At 56.7% G+C, this 20,173-nt stretch overlaps 2 protein-coding genes across 2 annotated transcripts in view; one reads left to right on the forward strand and one right to left on the reverse strand.

Annotated features, from left to right (window-relative positions):
* The window catches only part of CENPP (centromere protein P), a 122,839-nt gene that overhangs the window by 63,850 nt on the left and 38,816 nt on the right, over positions 1–20,173 (reverse strand). The window lies entirely within an intron of this gene.
* On the forward strand, positions 555–15,907 carry ASPN (asporin). Its single transcript, XM_051977614.1, has 7 exons — positions 555–853; positions 2,522–2,634; positions 7,264–7,477; positions 9,243–9,353; positions 13,452–13,545; positions 13,877–14,015; positions 14,642–15,907. Exons 1-7 carry the CDS (start codon positions 595–597, stop codon positions 14,837–14,839), a joined length of 1,128 nt encoding a protein of 375 aa, XP_051833574.1. The 5' UTR covers positions 555–594; the 3' UTR covers positions 14,840–15,907.

Below are 20,173 nucleotides of genomic sequence, written 5' to 3' on the forward strand. Positions count from 1 at the left end.
TGGATGAACGCCCCTAGGGCTCATCAGCAGTGAGTGTGTGGCTCTGGGACAGACGCGACCTGGGCCTAGGGAAGAAACGGAGGAGGAGGAGGAGGGCCTGGGTTGCGTCAAGGGAACTGAAAGGCATTCGGACTGAGCCCGAGCTTTAGGCAAAGATGAACGTGGCTTCCGGCAGCTGCCCCTGATCCCTTTTGGAGTCTAACTGGCGTGGGAGGCAAGCTGCTCTGGGGGAGTTCCCGCTACCAATGAAATCACAGGTCCGGTTCCCCTCGTCACTTATACACGCTGAGGGAAGTCTCCTCATCCTCTCTAGGAAGGGATGCTGGGAGCAGGGGGTGTGCTTGGGGCTTCCTGGGCTAGCACACACTGGGAGGTCTGCTGAGGGGACGTGATGAGAACAATGCAGCTCTGGGACCCGGCTCGGAGCACGGGGCAGGGGAGTGGGGTATGTTGTAAGCCCGCGGGCTTACAGGCAAAGGACAGATGTGAATAAGGCGCGGCCGGCCGCTCCCGTAACGTTCCGGCCCCCAACCCCCCATAACGCCCCTCGCCTGTGTCCATCTCCTTCCAGACCCGGAGCTCCTCGGAGCAGACATGAAGGAATACGTGCTCCTCTTGCTGCTGGCCTTGGGCTCGGCCAAACCCTTCTCCAGCCCTTCGTATCTGACCCTCAAGAACATGATGCTCAAGGACATGGAGGATGCAGACGACGACGACGATGACGATGACGACGATGACAATTCCCTCTTCCCAACTAGGCAGCCCATCATGCCCTTCTTCCCTTTCGATCTGTTCCCGTCGTGCCCCTTTGGATGCCAGTGCTACTCCAGGGTCGTCCACTGCTCTGACCTGGGTAAGAAATCTACATCGTCCCACCTCTGTGCCTTTGCCTGGGCTGTGTCCTACCTGGCATGCCCTTCCTCCTCGCAGGGTCCCCGGGTTCCTTCCAAACACCATGCGGGTGGCAGCTCCCACAGAGCAGCCAAGTCAGCCCAAGCCAGGCTCTTCCCATCCCCAGATGGCCGTCTCCCCCCGGCCTTTACTGGGCACCTAAGCGGGGAGGGCAAAGATTAACTGGCTTTTATCTTTGTACTCCCGGTGTCCCATATGGAGTGGATAGTTAATATTTGTGCACTGAGTAACTTTTTTGAAGCTCAATGTTCAGCTGGGAGCACAGCGACAAGAACTTCCAAACACTCCAAAGAATATTCCCATTGTTTTGCTATAATTGAATTTCGGTAGGAATCCGATATTGCTTTTAAAAGCCTACTGTGTGCTAGCACGAATCCGATATTGCTTTTAAAAGCCTACTATGTGCTAGCACGAATCCGATATTGCTTTTAAAAGCCTACTGTGTGCTAGCACGAATCCGATATTGCTTTTAAAAGCTTACTGTGTGCTAGCACGAATCCGATATTGCTTTCAAAAGCCTACTATGTGCTAGCAGTGCACCATGGGTGGGGATAGGGCCCACTAAAACTCCTCCAAGCCTAAAAAGAAGGGGATGACAGGTAATACCAGGCAGTGCATCACAGGCAGCTGGTGATGCTGGAAGGAGACTTCAGGAAAACGGCAGGGCCTGGAGGGAGATTTCAATCCCCCGAGTGGGGAGGAGGAGCTGCAGACAATGCCCAGATGTTACTTTCCAGAAATTTTGCTGGGAAGGGCAGGAGTGAGACAGGGAAGGCGGAAAGTGGAGTGAATATTGATCACCTAGGATGACTGTAGATGGGGGGAACGGAGCCAGCAGGGGGGAGAGAGAGAAGCTACACAAGGGGGTGAAGTCCCATAGGAACCTGCGGGTGCTGGGGTGAGGATCCGGGGATCAGGGTGCCCTCCGTCCTTCTCCCAGCCGGTCCCACTGGACCCCGAGTCAGGCTGCCAGCCAGGACTCGGCATCGGCCCAGGAAGCCGTACGTGGGAAGCGCACACCCATCACGAGCAGAGTGCCATCTGCGGCCCAGGCTGCCTCCCCCATCATTCCCAGGCCTATTTGGCCTTCAGAGCCAACTTCGAATCTCATTTCTCCCATGAGCTTTTTTGTCTTGGCCTCCCCTTCACAGACACTAATCACTGCCTACCCCCTGATCCCAGATCAGGGAAGCTTTTCCCTCTGTTCCTGGTTTGCCTTGCCACAGATGGCAAGGAAAGGGCGTCTGAGTCAAAGCACCAGCAGCAGGGCCCTAACAGAGCTCGGGGAACCCCAATACACGAGGTCATGAACGTCAGTGGCCACGCCGCCAGAGCTCTGGGATTTAATCCCTGCGAGGGCTCCCTCCCCCAGGAGGTTCCAATCTGCCTTTGGGCAGCATGGCTGGTCCTTGGACCTGCAGGGTGGGCTTTGGGCTCAGGGAGGACTGGGAGGCCCCAGGGATCCTTCCATGCTGGGAAGAGGAGTGAGAACGGAACATTAGGGATGAGAACAAGGAGGGGAGGTGATATGGTGGAGAGGAGTCTTTTTTCTCTCTGAGGGTGGGGGTGGTTTTCTGCCACGTGACCCGTTTGTCTGTCTATTACTCAGGTTTGACATCGATCCCAAACAACATCCCGTTTGATACCAGACTGATAGATCTTCAAAACAATAAAATCAAGGAGATCAAAGAGAATGACTTTAAAGGACTCGCTTCCCTTTATGTAAGAGTTTATCTTCATATTTTTAAGATGTCTAATTGAATGTGTGTGTGTGTGTGTGTATAATGGGATAATATTTAATCTACCTAGCCATCCATCCACCCATCCATGCATCCATCCATTCATCCACTTCCCCATCCACCCAGCCTCCCATCTAACCATCCATCAATCCATCCACCCAACCATCCACCCAGCCATTCTCTAATCTATCCCTCTAATCATCCACCCCCCCCATCTAACCATCCATCCATCCATCCATGCATCCATCCATTCATCCACTCAATCATCCATCCATCTACTTACCCACCCATCCATCCATCCAACCAACCATCCATCTACCTACCCATGCATCCATCCATCCACCTACCCATGCATCCATCCATTCACCCACCCATCCATCTTTCCACCCAACCATTCAACATCCACCCATCCATCCATCCATCCATTCACATACACACTGACTCCTTCTCAGAGTTTCAAGTGCTTTTCATCATCATGATGAATAAACAGGTTTGTTTAGGTGACTAATATCTATGAAAAACCCAGTGGCTGCCCCAGCAGGGAACAACAGAGGAGGCCAGTTGAGAACCCTCTAGTCTAAACCAGACCAAAAAGGAACCCCCCCATAATACCCCGGCCAAAATGGGTGTCTTTGGAGAAAGGAGCCCCCTCCAAAAAGCTCAGGACCATCTGGAAAGCTCTCAGGGTCCAAAGTATCCCCCAATTTGCATATTTGTAACCGCCCCCCTTCCCATTACCCCTAGTTCTGCCTCTGGGTCCAACAGAATACTTGGATCCGTCTTCCCTAGGGTGGCCCTTCAGAATCTTTAAACTTGTCTCATTCAATCAGCTCGCAATCTATCTAGTCCCATTATCATCCAGTTCTCTTCTTTGCATCTCTTTCCCAAGAAGGCACCAGAGGCTTAGTGAAACGAAGGCAGGATGGCTGGAGATGGTCTGAGGCGCCCCGAGGGGGGGGGGCTCACATCTATCGGGGCCTCTGGGTCTCGGTTTCCTTCTCGGGATAGTAAGTGGGCAGGTCTAGACGAAGCATTCTTTGCCGTGCTTGTGTCTCGGGCCCCCTCGGTTGCCGGTGAAGCCCGCGGCCCCCCAGCTCAGAATGATTTTTGTTGGCTGCATTCATAAGCGGGGCAAGGAGGAGCATGGAGATGAGACGGAGCTAGGTCTGGGGCCCGGAGGATCCGGACTCAGACAAGGTCCTGCTCCGTGACCTCGTTCACCTATGCTTCTCCAGCTGCCAGATGGGTAATTACATAGCACCATCTCCCAGGGTGGTTGTGGGGACGGAGTGAGGTAATCACCACAAAGAGCTTCGCACAAAGTTTGGCACACAGTAGGTGCTATGTAAATTATGAATTACTCTTACTGTGGCTGGGAGTCTTTAAAGAGTGTTCAGAGCAAGGACCCCAAGGGCACGATGGATGTTCAGTCCCCCAACCCGTGGCCCGGAGGGTCTCCCTTCCCGGGGCTTCTAAGGGCGTAGGGTTCGCTTCCCCGGGAGCAGACAACCACTGGAGCCCGTGATTGGGAGCGAGCCGGTTTTCCAGCCACTTTCCCGCCCGATTAGCATCCCCTCGGTGGAAGGCTGCGCTTTCCCGTTGCTGGTTTTGCTGTACACCCACATTATTTTTTAATGATGAAATCTGGGACTCCAGCTTGGCTTCCATTTTTGGCAGTTCCCCGTCGCTGAAACACTGACAGCCGAGTGGGGCCAGGGACAGCGTGCCAGGCCGACATGCTTAGGCAGCACTGCGGGTGCCAGGCAGGAACCCTTTCTCCAAAAGACATTCCTTCTTCTCCCTTTTATGTCCCTCCAACCAGGCTGAGCAGAGCAAAGCAGGCACAGGACATCATGTGCAAACTGGCCCGGGACCAGAAACGTATCCGGGGCCCAGAGAGTCACAGCAATCTCTAATAAGCATCTGGGAAGGTGAGGGAGGGCCACAAAACCCTCCGCTGAGCCTGCTTTCAGGCGGCCCCTCCCTGCCCTTCCACAGCGGGCTTTCACGCAGAGGCTTATCGACAAGAGGCACAGACTCGTTAGCGAGCGGCTTCTGGGCTGTCCCGGAGCCGAAAAGGGGAGAAAGACGCAGGGGTGTGGATGCTCTTGGCCGACAGATGCGGGGCTAGAGGGTTAACCTCTGAGTAATTCTGCATTTGCTGAGCTCATTAGTGGTAACTCAACCCCAGGAGGATGGCCAAGGAATGGAGCGAGCTCAGTGATCAAAAGGCCCGTGCGGCCTCGGGAGAGCCCCGGCAGCAGCGGGAGGGTGGCTGCGGACCCCAAAAATCAAGGTGCGGCAACAAGGAAAGTCACAGACCCCATGGGCCCCCAAAGCGCCTTCTGTTGTCCTCGGGCGGCTGAGCTTCCTGAGCATTTGCTGCCCGGGGTCCTGGTGGGGAGTCTCGCCGCTCCGGAATGACGGATGGGGGCCAATGCTAATGCAGCCTCGAAATCCGACCAAGTCTTTCCCAATCTGTGGCTTCTCGAGAAGCCATTTCAGTAGTCTGTAGAGGACTGGGAAGGGCCTCCCCCACTCACATAAGCCCAGCGGCTCCTCAGCCCGGGGCGATGGGGCCCCACCGGCTCTGAGGCTGTTGGACATGGCCCCTCTCCGGGAGGCCAAAGGAGCCATCCCCCCTTTCCACGCTCCATCTCCCAGCTCCATGGCAGGCCTGCAGCAGCCCCTCTCGGCAGCCCCCCTTCCCTTCCCCCCCCCCCCCCCCGCCCGGAGCTCTCAAACACTCCAGCCCCTTCTAGGTAACCCTGCCGGCGCCCTCCTTCCGCCCTGTGCATTTATTTGTCCATATGTATTCCCTTTAACTGACTGTGATAGACACCATTAAAGGTGTTTGTCTTCTCCCAAAGAACCCGCTCCTTGGGGGTGGGAGACATTCCCTTCTTCCCTCACAGGGAATTCCCATTCTCAAGGAGAAGACAAATTAAAAATAGTGGGGGGAGGAGAGGGGGGACAAGTTTGTTGTCGAGAGCTAACCTGCAGTCGCTCGCTGTGGCTCTCCCTGCTGGGAGGATTCTCCTGGCTCTGCTCCCTGCACTTTGCAGCCGGGCGTGCGTGTCAATCTCTCCAGGCTCCTCCGCAGCCTCGCACGCTGCTTCTCCCAGCACGGGCAGACTCCATCACGCTCCCAGATGGCGGATTGTTCAGCCATCACCCAACTGAGATTCCAGTTCCAGCTCCAACAACCAACACCGCTGGAATTATTGCGGTGGAGACAAAGGTCCAGGCCCGGCAGGGGAATCTCTGCGTCCAAGGGAATGGACCTTTCACCTTACTTGCCTAACTCCAAAGTGTTTTGGAATGGTTGTGCTCCTTCACAGCTTCACCAACAATGCACCGGCGTCCCTCTCTTTCCACAGGTGCGCTAAGGCCGACTGTTCCCAGTTTAGTCACTGCCGGTCTGCAGGGGGTGACAGGAAACTTCCGGGTGGCTCTGATTTGTGTTTCCCTCCTTAGGAGCGATCCGAAGCCTTCTTTCAGGGGGCTGTTAACAGACGGCGACTGCCCTGCTCTTCGAAGCCTTTCAATGCTTTCCTCCTGGAGAGCGCCATTTCTATCTCTGTTCTTCGTCTCCATTACCTTAGATACCAAACCTTTAGTGGATATGTTTGCTACAAAGATTATTTTTTGACCAGCTGACTGCTTCCCTTAGCCAAGGCGTGGTCATGTTGTGGGACCGCTTTAACCTCGGTCATTATCCTGTGTTAACTATGGCCGAGCCGGAGGACCCCAGGGCATTTTCAATTAGTAACATAATTTTTGGTATCTCTGAGGTGCCAGGCGCTGCTCTAGGCCCCTGAGAGGCGTGGCTACAAGCTTCAAGGACACAGCCCAAATTGAGATTTGATGGCCAGGAAAAGCAGCCTAGCATTCCCGGGATAGTGATATTGGGTTCTGGTGGACGGTCACCCCCTTTCCAACAGTAATAGAAATAGCCATTTGGCCACTTTCCACCATTTTTTCACTCCAGAATATACCCACTCGTCCCTCATTCGTGTAAAAATTAAAGACCTGGGTCTTGGCTATCCTGCCGGACCCCCCTCAGGGGGCTCCCTGAGGGGAACAGGGTGAGTGGCCAGAGGAAGGAGAAGCAAAAATGAGCCGCAGGGACGCTCTGTCTGGGCGGTCACACCTATCCTTGAACAAGAAACCCCTTTAGACTGCTCCAGATCCCCAGTTAACCAGTCGTGAGGAAAGACAACAGGAGACGGGGGATCCCCAAAAGGCAGAGTCGCTTTTCCTTCGGGGGTCCTGAGCCCCGGGTGGTTGTAGAGGGGATGCTCTCCCGGTGGGAAGGTTTCCCTTCCCCGAAGGCTCGGCTGCCCTGCAGTTTTCCGACGCTGCTTTTTATTCCAGTCTCTAGGGAAGTCCCTCTAGTCCTAGATGTCATCTTTGCCAAGAGTTTCAAGTGAGGGACAGAGGGTGCAGCCTGATGGTCTTACAGGCCATCTCCAGACAAGGGGACCGACTGCTGGTGATCTGAAAAGCCAGATGAAGGCCGTGGGCTCTGAAATCCCCTTAAACTTCAGACCGGACCTTGGATGCCCAGACCCCCCGCCTGATAACGGGCCCTTCTGCTTCCTTCTTCCAGGGCCTCATGCTAAACAACAACAAGTTAACCAAGATCCACCCCAAAGCCTTTCTGCCCGTCAAGAAGCTTCGAAGGCTCTACCTGTCCCACAACCTGCTCACCGAGATTCCCATAAACCTTCCCAAGTCATTGGCAGAACTCAGGATTCACGACAACAAAGTTAAGAAAATACAAAAGGGGACGTTCAAAGGAATGAATGCTTTACACGTCTTGGGTAAGTTCTTCCATATGTGAAAGAAACTCTTTAACTGTTACCAAATGTCAGATTCTTGACTTCGAAAATGGTCAAACGGGTGCCCAGACTGGTGTTTTTTATGGAAGAGACACTTTCTTCCAGTGATAAAGCAAGCTGATTAGGGCCAGCATTTTAAGCCCGGGGATCTGATGGACTTCTGATCCAAACAATAAGCGCCCGATTTTATAGCCTCCAAAATCCCGCGAGGCTGGACAGCTTTCTCAGGGAACCTGAGGGAGACGCAGAACCCAGTGACAGTAAGAGCAGACTGGAGGGGCGGAAGGTGCCCAGGGCCCTTCATTCTCCACCAGACTTATCTCCAGCTTAATCGAACCACAAGCATCCAGCCATTTCTGGCTGCAGAGGAGAAGCCTGTAAAACGACCAAGGGCCTCCACCTTAAGTCGAGCAAGTTCTGCTTGTTTTTTTAAGGCAGAGTGAAAGGGAAAATGTCTGGAATCCATTTCCTAGACTGTTTATCTAATTTGTGAGAAAAAATTTGCTTATCCATGAATTAATTCAAAAAATATTTGCAGAGTAAAAAACAAATACAGAAACTTATTTGCAAAATACATCTGACTACTGGTTATTTGTGCTTGTGCATTTGGGGCATCGCGCTTAAGCGTAGCCATGTGGCCACCCCCTCGTCCCTGGCTGCACATCAGGACCTGGCCGGGACCTCAGACGGGCCCCTCGCTTACTGGCATACAGAGGCATTGTTTAAAAAATCTGTTGCCTTTTTGTTGATGAAGATGAGGGTGGGAACTGACATCCTATCCCGAGCATCAAGTACACAGCAGGTGCTTAATCAAGGCTTGCTGATTGACCAGTAGCGGCTCTAAAGTCTGTAAAATTCTCCCTCCCCCTTATTTACATCACCAGTTGGAGCTCAGCTGCCAGGCCGAGCAGAATGCCTGTGGGAAAATCTCCTGGATCCTATTTTTACAAGCTCTCTCTAATTTTCATTGGAAAAGCATCGGGCCCCCTCTCAGACCCCAGGTTTGTGCTGCTCAGGATCAATGACTCGCACATTTCGGCTTATAGAACAAGGCTGGTGGTGACAGCCCTGGCAAAGATCGCCAAAACAAGATAGGGAATACCAGCATCGCCCAAGAGGCCGCTGGGCAGGCTGCGCTCGGGCCCCTCGGCCCTGGGCACCGGCCTGGCCCTTGGCGGTTCCACGCCCGGGCAGTGAGCCTGCACTTCAAGTGCTCGTTTTTAAGATTTTCATGTCAGTCAATCAACACGCATTTAATAAGCTCTTACCGCGGCCAGGCCCTGTGCCAGGGGCGAAGGAGGCAAAGGCGGGTCTCTGCTCTCCAGGTGCCCCAGGTGAATGGGGAGTACATTTTAAACCTGGTCCTGGGCTCAAAGATGCCATTAGCTCCATTTGACAGATGAGGAGGGTCAGGGATTTATTTGCCCAAGGCTTCAGTACAGAAGAATCAAAGGCAGGCCAGAGCAGCCCCTTCCTCATCCCTAAAGGTACACAATGGCATAAAGGCCCGGCTGCCAGCACTGCTCTCCGAGCCTGCATCAGAGCCCGAAGGACCATGGGAGAAGACGGTGTGGGGCAGAAGTCCCGAGGACCGGGTCTGGGGCGTCTGAGCTGCCCCTGTGGGCCTCCCTGGCCAGGCTCGGGGAAGCCGGCCGAGTGGCCAGCAGAAGGGGCTCTGACGTGGGCCGGGGGGAGACCGGGGGCTCCCCTCCCAATTTCTGTTAATGAGGTGCTTTCTGCTTCCTAGAAATGAGCGCCAACCCGCTGGAGAACGACGGAATCGATCCCGCAGCCTTTGAAGGAGTGACGGTCTTTCACATCCGAATTGCGGACGCGAAGCTGACCTCCGTCCCCAAAGGTGCGTGCGGGCCATCTCACGCGCCGCCGATGCGTCCGGGAGGACCTGGGGCGGCCGCCAGCACGGGCACCCGCTCAGTGCCCAGCCTGTGTGAGGGAGGGACCGGGGGGTATGAGAGGAGGCAGAAGCAAAGGCTGCTCTTGCTGGAGGCCAAGGGGAGCCTCTGGCCTCCACGCTGGCTGGGGAGACCTCAGGGCTTCATGAGAGAAGAGGGCTGGCCAAGAGGGGCTATCAGCAGCCGGGCTCCTGCTGGACTCAGAGCAGAGAGGCCCAGGAGGCCCCAAGGCCGATCTGGGCTTGGGGCTCGACTGTAGGGTCTGCCCCAAAGGAGCCTTTTCTTTCCCCCCTTGGTGAGTTTACTTAGGAAGCTCTTCCCAGGTAAGTCCCAGGTAACGTGTGCTTCAGTCGTTTCAGCCGGGTCCGACTGCGACCCCCTGGGGGGTTTTCTCGGCAGATAGCGGCGTGGTTGGCCATTCCCTACTCGGGCTCATTTTACAGATGAGGAAACTGAGGCACACAGACCAAGTCCCAGCATCCCCCTCCACTGACCGTCTGATGCCCGAGAAATGTCACAAATGCTCCTCCAGCAGGGACCTCAGTTTCCAGTTTCCAGTTAACCAATGAGCAGGGGACAAAAATGCAAAAATAGAGGGCTTCACAAGGCCTAGAAACAGACACAGAAAATGCCGAAGCCGCCCACGTTCCCCGGGAAGGAAGCCGCCGGTCCGGGAGCCAGCGCGGTTGGGTTCAGGAGCCAGGGCCGCAGAACTGCCCCCTGGCTGTGACTCCCTCCCCCCACTCCGCGCCTTTCTCCTCCAGCGTCCAAGGTGACTCTGAATTGAAGGTTTCTTTTTCCCATTTATGGGAAAGCTTTGAAGGCGATGTCAGAAGTCTGGCGGGAAAGGCCGGGCCATTGACCCAAGCTCTGCCTGAAGCTCTTCGGGCCGGGCTCAGAAAGCTCTGGAAGCTCGCTGACGCCTCCCTGACGGTGACAGGCTCAAGGAGAGCCATGGGGGCTCTGGGGTTCCGCCCCCCCCCAACCCCCCCGAAAGTGCAGGGACCGGATTCCCCTTCTGAGCTTTGGGGCAGTCTGGCACCAGAACAAGCTGAAGGGCGGGGCTGCCACACTCAGGGAGAGCCCCCCCCCCAGACCTCCTGCACACTCACACACACTCACACACTCCCCAGTTTTTCCAAGGACTTCTAGGCAGCTGTGACAATTCCTGAGGCATGGGTGCCCGGGGACAGCCTTGGGGGCTGCCAGCCTCAGAGACCCTGGGGAGCTGCAGGAGCCCCGTGGCTTCTGGGAGCCTCCACTGCTACTGAGCCCTCTGCCAGTGGGGCTGGAGATCAAGAGCAAGGGATTCTTAACCATCCGGTCGATAGGCAATGATTAAGCGCCTGCTGTATGCCACAGATTCTGCTAATGCTAGGGACGCTCCCGGCCCTGTCCCAGCCCAGGGGGAAGGCGCAAGGTCCCTGCAGAGCAGCCGGGGAGACCTGGGGCTGCTCCCCAGCCGAGCAGAGCTGTTTCACTCTGACCATCATGCTACGAGAGCTTTACCATCTGTGGCTTTTTACACTCGTTTTTTCCATGGAATTTTCCAACACTAACGAGACCCCCCAGTCAGCGGGACAGAGCTGATGGGAACTGGCCGGCAGCTAGACGCAGAAGGCCGCCATCCTTGTTTCTGGAACACGCCTGGGCGGTAAAACCCAAACGAGACACTCTGGACACTTGATGGCTTTTCCAGCCTCCAGCCCACAGCCACAAGCCCCGTTCCTGGCGAGGGCCGAGCCCCGACGCTGTTCAGCAGAACAGACGCTCCAGACCTTCCAAACTCCCCCCCCCGGCGCATCTGCGGGCAGAAGGAGCCACGGGGCCCCCTGGGCCGGGGCCGAGGCTGCGCTCTGGAGATCTCGTCAGAAACAGCGCTACGGGCTAACCCGGGAGACCGCCCTGCGCCCGCGCTTCCAAGACCACCCGCCGCGGCTTGGTTTTTAAGAAGGGAGCAGCCTCGGGGGCGGGCGCTGCCGGGCCCCCCACAGGGCCAAACGCCGACTTAAGGAGGCATCCCCAGGCTCTGGGCGCCAATGACCCCGCCAGGATCCTTCGTGCTCCACAGGGCTCCCCGAGCCCAACTTCTCTCAGGACTTTCCCTCCTCCCCCAGGCCCAGGAGGGAAGGGCCCCAAAGAAACGGGTAACGGTGACGGCAAGGCGCGCCCACCGAGGTTTTACTAAGTGCTAGACCAGCCCTGGGGAGGCAGAGGGAGGCAGCGACAAGCCTCCGGAGAGGCAGGACCGGAGAGCCCAAAGGCAGGAAAGCAAGGCACGGGAAGGACATGGATCTGGTCCCCGCCCCTGGCCCCCCCAGGGATCGGGAAGTGGGGGCCGCCGGGGCCACAGCCAGCAAGGGGGACGGACCAGTGGAAGGGCCCGGGAGAGGCTTTTATCTGACGGGTGACTGGGAGCTTTCTGATGCAGGAGTGACTGGGAGAGCTGAAGTCTGCAGCTGAATCTCGCAGGGCCTCCCCCTAAAATTCAGCGCTCGCATGCCTCGCGCTCTCATGGGATGGCGGGGGGGGGCACTTCAGGGCCACTTTGGCCTCCAGCAACAAGGAGGAAGCCACGTTTATGGAGCCCCTGTTATGTGCCAGGCCCTGGGCCGAGCCCTTGCAAACAGAGCCTCAGATGAGCTTCAAACCCCGCTGGAAGGGAGGGTTAGGGTGAGAAAATGGAGGCAGCGGGGGATGACCGGCCCAGCTGCCTGGGAGCCGGGTCTCACTGGCCGGACAGAGGAACGCCCCCACTGGCGCGCTCTCGCCGGGACGGGCGGCGCCCATCAACCAATCCCACCTTAGCTTTTCCCGCATTTCACTGAGATCTCCGCTCCCCAGTGTCTCTGCCAAGAAATCCCCAAGGGGGTCCTGGAGCGTCAGACATGACGCACCTCCCGCCATCAGAGGCGGGGGTTGGGGCGACGGACACAAGAAAGGCTCAGCCTTATAACCAAGCCGATGACCCAGAGTCAGGGGCTCTGGGGAACTGTGCTCATCCCGCCACCCGGAGGGAAATCCCAGGGCCCGAACAAAGAACGCCTCAAATGCCAGGCAGAGACCTCCCTCCCTCACCGGCCCCTCCTGCCTTTAAAACACGAGAAGGTCTCCAGGCCTTTCAATCAGGAACAGCCCCCCCGGCACAAGCCCTAGGACTCGGGCCATCTCCTTGTTCCTGACGCAGCTCTGGGGGTTCCCGACACTAAGAACCACCATTTCTCACGGGGCCCCAGCCAGGGCCTTGCCCACGATGCCCCAGTTCCAGACAGGCGTGAGTAGAACAATCATGCTCTGAAACTGTTGCAGAGGGGTCCCAGCAGGCACCGCGGCCGGGGGTCGGCGAGTATGGGGCTCGGGCCCAGCCCCGGGGCGGCGTGGCCCGACCCCGCCAGAGCAAAAGGGGGACCCACTCACAGAACAGAACCGAGGCCCTGGGACCCTTCCTAGCTTCCATCCCTCGAATCTGCCTTTCCCAGCACAGCGGGGCCAGATGCTCAGAGTCCCCACCATCAATCCTCTTTCAGTCGTGCTCGTCTTCAACATTCAGAGCAAGCGGGCTCTGCCATCCCTAACGCGACCCTCTGTGTGCCCCGGTCCCTTCTCCCCCCCTCCCCCCAGCGGGGCTCCTGGGCACTGAGGTGATGGCACGGTGCATCCGGAAGCTCCGCGGCCTCCCACCTGTGCCAGCTGGGTGAGCCTGGGCAAGTCACTTAACTCTGTCCAAGCAACCGCGTGGGGTTGTTGTGAGAATCAAAGGCGATCATATTTGCCAAGCGTTCTGGAAATCTTAAGATTCTATATCAATGCTCTCGTCGGTACTATCGCCTTCCTCCTCCTCCTCCTCTTCTTCCTTTTCCTCATCTTCCTCATCACAGAATGGGAGATCTGGGAGGTCGTAGTCCTAGGCATAAGGGAGGCCGAGGGACAGCAAAGGCAAAGAGGTGGGAGGAGCAGCTGGGGGGCTTTCCAAAGGGAAAGGGGGGGTGTGAGCCCCCAACCCCAGGCTCGGACCCAGGGCCCTTCTCCTTCCTCCTCAATAGGCCTCCCGTCCTCTCTGCTGGAGCTGCACTTGGACGACAACAAAATCTCCACCGTGGAGCTGGAGGATTTTAAGCGGTACAAAGACCTCCAAAGGTAAAAGCCCCAGTGAGGCGAGACTCGGGAAGCGGAAGAGCCCGCCAGATGCCCACCCGGGGACAGCGGGGCCCCTCTGGCTGGCTTGGGGCTGCTGGGAAGGGGTGGGCGTTCCCTGCAGCGCCGGGTGGAAGACGCAGTGGGGGAGGGAGGTGCTCATGGCGTGGGCCCCGTCCGAGGGAGACTTTGCCCACAGTTAGGGCCGGTAGACACCAAAAGGAAATGCTTATTCAGGTGAGGAAAAGATGTCACTGAAGGTTCGGTGATGGCCCGGAAAAGCCACGCGTTTGGCTAACCCAGAGCGCCGCCATGTTTCTGTCCTCCCTTTCAGGCTGGGCCTCGGGAATAACAAGATCAAGGACATCGAGAATGGCAGTCTGGCCAACATCCCGCACGTGAGGGAAATCCACTTGGAGAAAAACAAGCTGAAAAAGGTGCCCCCCGGCCTACAGGACCTGAAATACCTCCAGGTGAGGCTGGCCAACGGGGAGCCACCGCCACGGCCCCTCCCTCCCTGCCACGGCCCCCTCTCTGTCCCTGCCACAGTCACTGCCACAGCCCCCTCCCTCCCTGCCCCAGATAGCCCCGAGGGCGGCCATGTTCTGTGGCTCTCAGAATCAGGCTCTTTATAATAGCATGGAATAAACCCTCCGGGATTCCAAAGGGAACCAATTCTAGTGAAATACAATGATCAGAATATGAGGGGGCTCATGCTGCCCTTGTGGAGAGCCCCCAGTCTCCCCCAGACCCCCGAGGTCCTGCCCATAGAGCAGAATCTAGGAGCCTCAGCGGCAGCTCTTCCCCCCCCAGCCCAGTGACCTAATCCTCCCTCGAGGCTGGCTGAGTGTCCTCTGAACCAAAGAGGGTGCTGGTGGTGAGCTTCAGTCACCATCCGCTGCCTGTTCAGGGAGCCCATGAGGCCCTCCCGGGCCCACAGCACAATCAGGGTGCTCAGGCCTCCCGCCTGTGCCCCCCTCTCCGGCTCTCCCTCCTCCCTCCCGTCTCAGCTCTGGGAGCCTCCCGGACACGGGGGCCTTCCTGCTGCTTCTCCCCCCCCCCCCAATCTATCTCTGAGCCGTCTTCTTGTTCGGAACAGGTGATCTTCCTCCATCACAACAACATCACCAGAGTCGGGGTCAATGACTTCTGCCCCACAGTCGCGAAGAAGAAGAAATCCTTATACAGCGCCATCAGTCTATTCAATAACCCCGTGAAATACTGGGAGCTGCAGCCGGCCACCTTCCGCTGCGTCTTAAGCCGAATGAGCGTCCAGCTCGGGAACTTCCGGAAGTAGGGCCCGGGAAGGAACCCGCCGACACCCACGGGCCTCTAGGGAAACCTCTCAGGATACTTGAAGTCTGTTAAGGTCGGACAAGTCTCAGCCCGAGTTCAGCTTACAAAACAGCTCTCTTTGATTGGACGTTGTAAACACGGCACGTGATTGGACGAGTCCTGTCCTTAATTGACAAAAACCAAGGCAGAATTTCCAAAGTCGGTAGGGACCCAGAGCTATAGAGCTTAGCTTCTTTTTCCCGAGATAATGTCAGATGACACGGTTCCTAATTTTTTTTTTTTTTTTTACTAAAAATGCAAGATTAATAGGCCAAACTTTTGCCCTTATGCCTTTTTACTAACCATTCTGAATAGGAGAATGATGCCTGTGGGATACTGAGTTCCGCAGAGATCGATTCACGGTCACAAAAACCGACCCGACAAGAACGACGACGTCGGGGCGATGACCCGGCCTGGGCCTCGTTCTGTCCCTGAGGAATCGGGCAGTACTGTAACGCAGTCCTTCTGGGGCCTGAGCAGGCCTGGAGAATAGGGAGAGGAACTCCTCCCGGGCTCCAGGTGGGGCGCCCCAGAGGCCCAGCTCAGTCACTGCCCCGCGGTTCCCGACGGGCTCCAAGCGAGGACGTTTGCCTTTCGCGTAATCACAGAACCTACGTAGAAAACTATATCTGTAGTGAGTTAGTGAGCTTCTATTAGCCAAACCTATAATCGCCTGCTCCATTATATATCTCTCTGTGCTTCTCATGTCATATCGCTAGACCATGTGCAATTACACAGTGTAACCTCACTACCCGGGGCCTCTTGGGGGGTCACGGAGCCCCCCTTCGGGACCATCTCTTCCTGGCAACCAAAGCTTGCCTGCAGGCCGCTCAAACTGGGTAGCATTACGAGATATTGTTCTAAGAGATCTGTAGCTTCTGTAAAATATACAAATATTTAAAGTTTTGTATAAAACCGAGGGATATTGTCTGTATCTCCTTACCTCCATATTTATTGGTAGCAGCCCAGCTAAGTTAAGTCAAATTTGAGAATAAGAATACATTATTAAACGGGTTTGATTCATATCCAATTTTATCGTCTGATGTCAAGATTTTTTTTTCCATTTTGCCCAGAATGCCAGAAGACATTTTACAAACAGCTTAATTAAGACACATCGGAGGTTGAATGATGGTAGGGGGCCTCCTCAGACACGAGTGACAGGGCCCCCCTCCCCCAACCCGCCAAGGTGGCAGCAGGTAGGGCCGACAAGGTGGCCCCTCGGGGGCTGTGGAGGACCCCCTGGGGAGGAAAGGCGCCCCCAAGGCAGAATCACACACTCGTAACATATGCACGTGATTTACACATGCCAGGCGCAAAATGTCAGCTGTAGGTACCACGAGTGTCCCGTACCATGACACGCAGTGCACGGTGTACGGTACGTGGCACCCCGTGTGTAATGCGCGTCACACATGTCACCATGTTCACCCACACGTGTGCTGTGCTTGGAGGGCGTGTCCGGAGTGCCTGGCAGAGGCCTGGGGGCTCCCCTCCGCACGGCCCTGCAGGCATGAGCACTGAGGGAAGGCCAGCGCTTCTAGCTGAGCTCTCGGGGGCTTGGGGGGTGGGGCTTGAGCCCCAGCTTTGCCCTTACTCCATGGGGAGGCGCCCTGTGCCCCCACACTTTGGGGCCCTCAATGTCTTCCTGAGAAATCAGGGGCTTAAGTTTCTTTCCCAGTATCCGTGTAAAACGCGGCCCGATCTGAATAACGAGAATTCTGCTGCTCTGAAGTTTACGCTGTAATTTAAAAGCTAGAACTCTCATTCTGCAAAGGCAAGAGCAGAAGAAAGCTTTAACTCTGTGGGGTAATAGACCTACAGTGGGTAAGGGACACTGCTTGGGGCAGGGCGGCCGGGGAGGCTTGTGGAAACGGAACTAAGCGCTGGGAGGGGGGGGCGCACACAGTAGGCGCCACATTAATGGTTCTGTTGTTCGGTTGTGCCTAACTCTTCACGCCCCCTTGGGGTTTCCTGGCAGTGACACTGGGTGACCGGCCACTTCCTTCTCCAGCTCATTTTATAGATGAGGAAACTGAGGAAACGAGAGACTTGTCCAGGGTCGAGCGGCTAATGAACCTCCCAAGTCAGGTTCAGCTGCAAAGATGAGCCCCGTGCTCTGCGCCCTCTGGTGGCCCCCATGAGCACTAACTATTGAGCCTTTCTGAATCCTGCCGTGTTCTGCGTCCCCTGGTGGCCCTCAAGAGCACTAACTTTTGAGCCTTCTTGAATCTGGTCCCGTGCTCTGCGCCCCCTGGTGGCCCCCATGAGCACTAACTATTGAGACTTTCTGAACCCTGCCGTGTTCTGCGCCCCCTGGTGGCCCCCAGGAGCACGGACTATGAAGCCTTCCTGAATGCGGTCCCCGTGCTCAGCGCCCCCTGGCGGCCCCCAAGAGCGCTCTCTTCCCCACAAGCAGGACACTCAGGGGCGACAGCATTGGCCCCCTCCCTCTGCGTTGGCTCTGGCCGTGCTCCGACACCCTTCCCCGCCACTTCTCTGAAGCTGGCGCACCAGCGCCACCCCACGGCGCCAAAGGCCGCCTCGGAGCCGGGCGCTGGCGGACTCCCCGGCGCCTCCGAAGGCCCGGCCTCCAGTCGGAGGCGTGACCGGCAGGGCCCCGGGGAGAGCTCCGGCCGGCGTTTTGCAGGCGCCTTTCCGCCGCCGCTCTTTAACCTCCCTCCGTTTTCCTCAGGGTTCGAGGTCACCGAATAGAGCAAGGCCTCAGATGGCGGCCGGGCGGGGGGTGGGGCAGCAGGCGCGGCAAGTGCGGGAGGCGGCCGCAACCACCTCCCCGCAGGTGGGGCCCAGTGAGCGGGAGCTGCGTTGTCAGCAGGGGCTCCCCCGTATGAATGCCCAGAGGCTCTAGACGGGTAGGCGGGCGGGTGGGAGTGTCTACGCTAACCCGCAGGGGACAACCAACAGGCCCGGCCGCCCAGATCTGCCAGATGAGTCCCATCCGTAACAAGTGCGGAAGCTCTGCCGCAGGGTTTTGCCAACTGGGCAGACGGAGGAAACCTGCTGGGCCGGAGGCGGGAGGCCCCGGGCAGCTTCGGGCGGAGAAGTGTCCAAAGGCCACCCGGCTGAGATTGGGTTTCAGCAGAGTTCATGGGGAGCCACTGAAGACTCTTAAGGAAAGGAGTGACCGATGGGACTTCTGATTAAGGAGGATGGGCACAGAAGCTGAATGGAGGAAGGCCTGGAAATGGGCCAGAATGGAAGGAGGGAGCCCAAGGAAGAGTGGCCGGCAATGGTGCAAGTGAGGGGTGATGAAGGGCTGCATAAGGGGGACGTATAGGACACAGAAGGAGACGCGCATGAGCACTTATTAGGCCCCCTCTCTTCCTGGGAGAACAAGCCCTTCCTGAGCATCTCCTGAGAGCCGGGCGCTGGCCGAGGCCCTTCCCGGATATTTCCTTTGGTCTTCACAATAACCCTGGGAGGCAGAGCTGTTCTCATCAGCGAAGGGAGGAAACTCGCACAGGAGGCCCCACATACATGCTGCCTGTCTCCTTCACCCTACTACGCCCCAGGTGCCGGTTAAGCCCCTTTTACCTCCTTCTGACTCCAAAGCCAATAGTTTATTCGTCCCATCCTGCCATTTTTCACAAGTCAGGATCTTTTAAAAAGCTGAAATGTCCCAAGCAACCCCAGGAGCCTTTGGACATAAAGCTCCGTCTGCAGCCAGAACTAAGGAGACTGAATGGAAGTCACCGCATGCACTTTCTGGATTTTTCTTTTCCCCTTTTGCTCTGATTTTTCTTTCCCAACATGATTCATAAAGTAAAGCATATTAAAAAGAAATCGATTTACTAGGAAAGGGGGGAAGCTGAAATCCTCCCCACATATTAGACACTTGAGACTGAAAATGAATTCCCGGGTAAGAGCTGTTGACACGAAGCCAGAGGCGTAGCCCTCCGCAGCCTGGCGGGCCCCCAGCCCTGGAGAGCCGGTGACGAGAAGTTTTCATCTTCTCGTACCAAGAGAAGAAACTTGAAGTTTTGGGGGGCAAGTCCCCACGGGGGCTGAGAGAACTACTGAATGTTGGCCAGAGGGGGGCAGCCATGCCCCAGAATCCTTAGGGAGGGAGAGGGGAGGGAAGAGGAAAAGCCCTGGGAGAGGAGCCAGAGGGGCCATCTGCCCCTCCCTCCCTCCTCTGCCGAAGGGGAGGGCCTTGGCCCATCCCCCACCCCGTGGCTCTCTGCGGCACCCTGAGGCTGGCAAATGTCCCATCACTTCACACATACTACTATTGTCCCCACTTTATAGATGAGAAAATTGAGGTAGAGATTCCGGGGCCACGGTCGGAGTCCCACAGACATAGGGAGTGTCAGCCTGGGTGCTCTGTCCACCCCAAGGCCCCTGACCCAAACTCCCATTGAAGAGACGAGGTAAGTGAAGCTCAAGCAGGGTTCCAAGGTCAGTGGGCAGCCAGGGCCTCTACGGTGGAGCGCCCACCCTGGGAGTCATGGGAGGGGGCCCGTCCGGTGGCTACTTTGCTGGCCAGATCTGTGACCAGAAGCCCCAGAACCAACAAAGAGCCGTTCTGGTCTGGAGGTTAAGAGCCAGTGGGTGACAGACATTTTGGAGAGAAAGTCCAGAGGAACTGGCCGGGCAGGGGCGGCCCCACCCCTGCCGTGAGAAGCTCCCCGCTGTTCCCGTCCCCTCCCCACGAGAAGGTTTCGGTCAGTTCCCTTTAGGGTGATGTCATCTCTTACACGTACTCCTAAACATGTTCCTCGCCATCCACCCCGCGGCCTAAATGGGGTTCTCGTGCCATATGGGATGCCATGGCTCCATAAGAGAATTCATTCCCCGTGCTTGACCCCGGTCGGTTTAAAGCAGCTTCTAGGCCAGACATCTGGCTCAGAAGTTGGGAGTCCGGGGCGTCCCCTCTGAAAGTTCACTGCCCAGAGATGTTTCTTATCTTCCATTTCCTGGAAGCTGAGCTCCTCAGTATTTCCCACTGGCTGCTCAAGGTTACTGAGGAACGGAATTTTAACTGTTTGCTGGAAACTTAACCCCTGTCTGCCCGAGTCCCCAGAGCCATCAGGCCTCTATTCTCCAGACCCGAGCAATAAGTGGCCGCTTCTCAAGCTCCCGAAGTTCTGTGAACCAAGCCACGCCGCAGGATCAGATCTGGTCCATTTGAAATTTACTAGCCAGTCGGCCAGAGATTCGCCGTTATCTTAGCAGAAATAAAGTTTAAATATCATTCAAAACAAAGGGAAAAGGCAGTGAGAGGTGGACTGTGTGAATCTCTCTCATGAGAAGCTGGTTTATTTGAACACTTCCCAACCAA

This window comes from Antechinus flavipes, chromosome 1 (genome assembly GCF_016432865.1).
Source record: "Antechinus flavipes isolate AdamAnt ecotype Samford, QLD, Australia chromosome 1, AdamAnt_v2, whole genome shotgun sequence".
Taxonomy (NCBI): domain Eukaryota; kingdom Metazoa; phylum Chordata; class Mammalia; order Dasyuromorphia; family Dasyuridae; genus Antechinus; species Antechinus flavipes.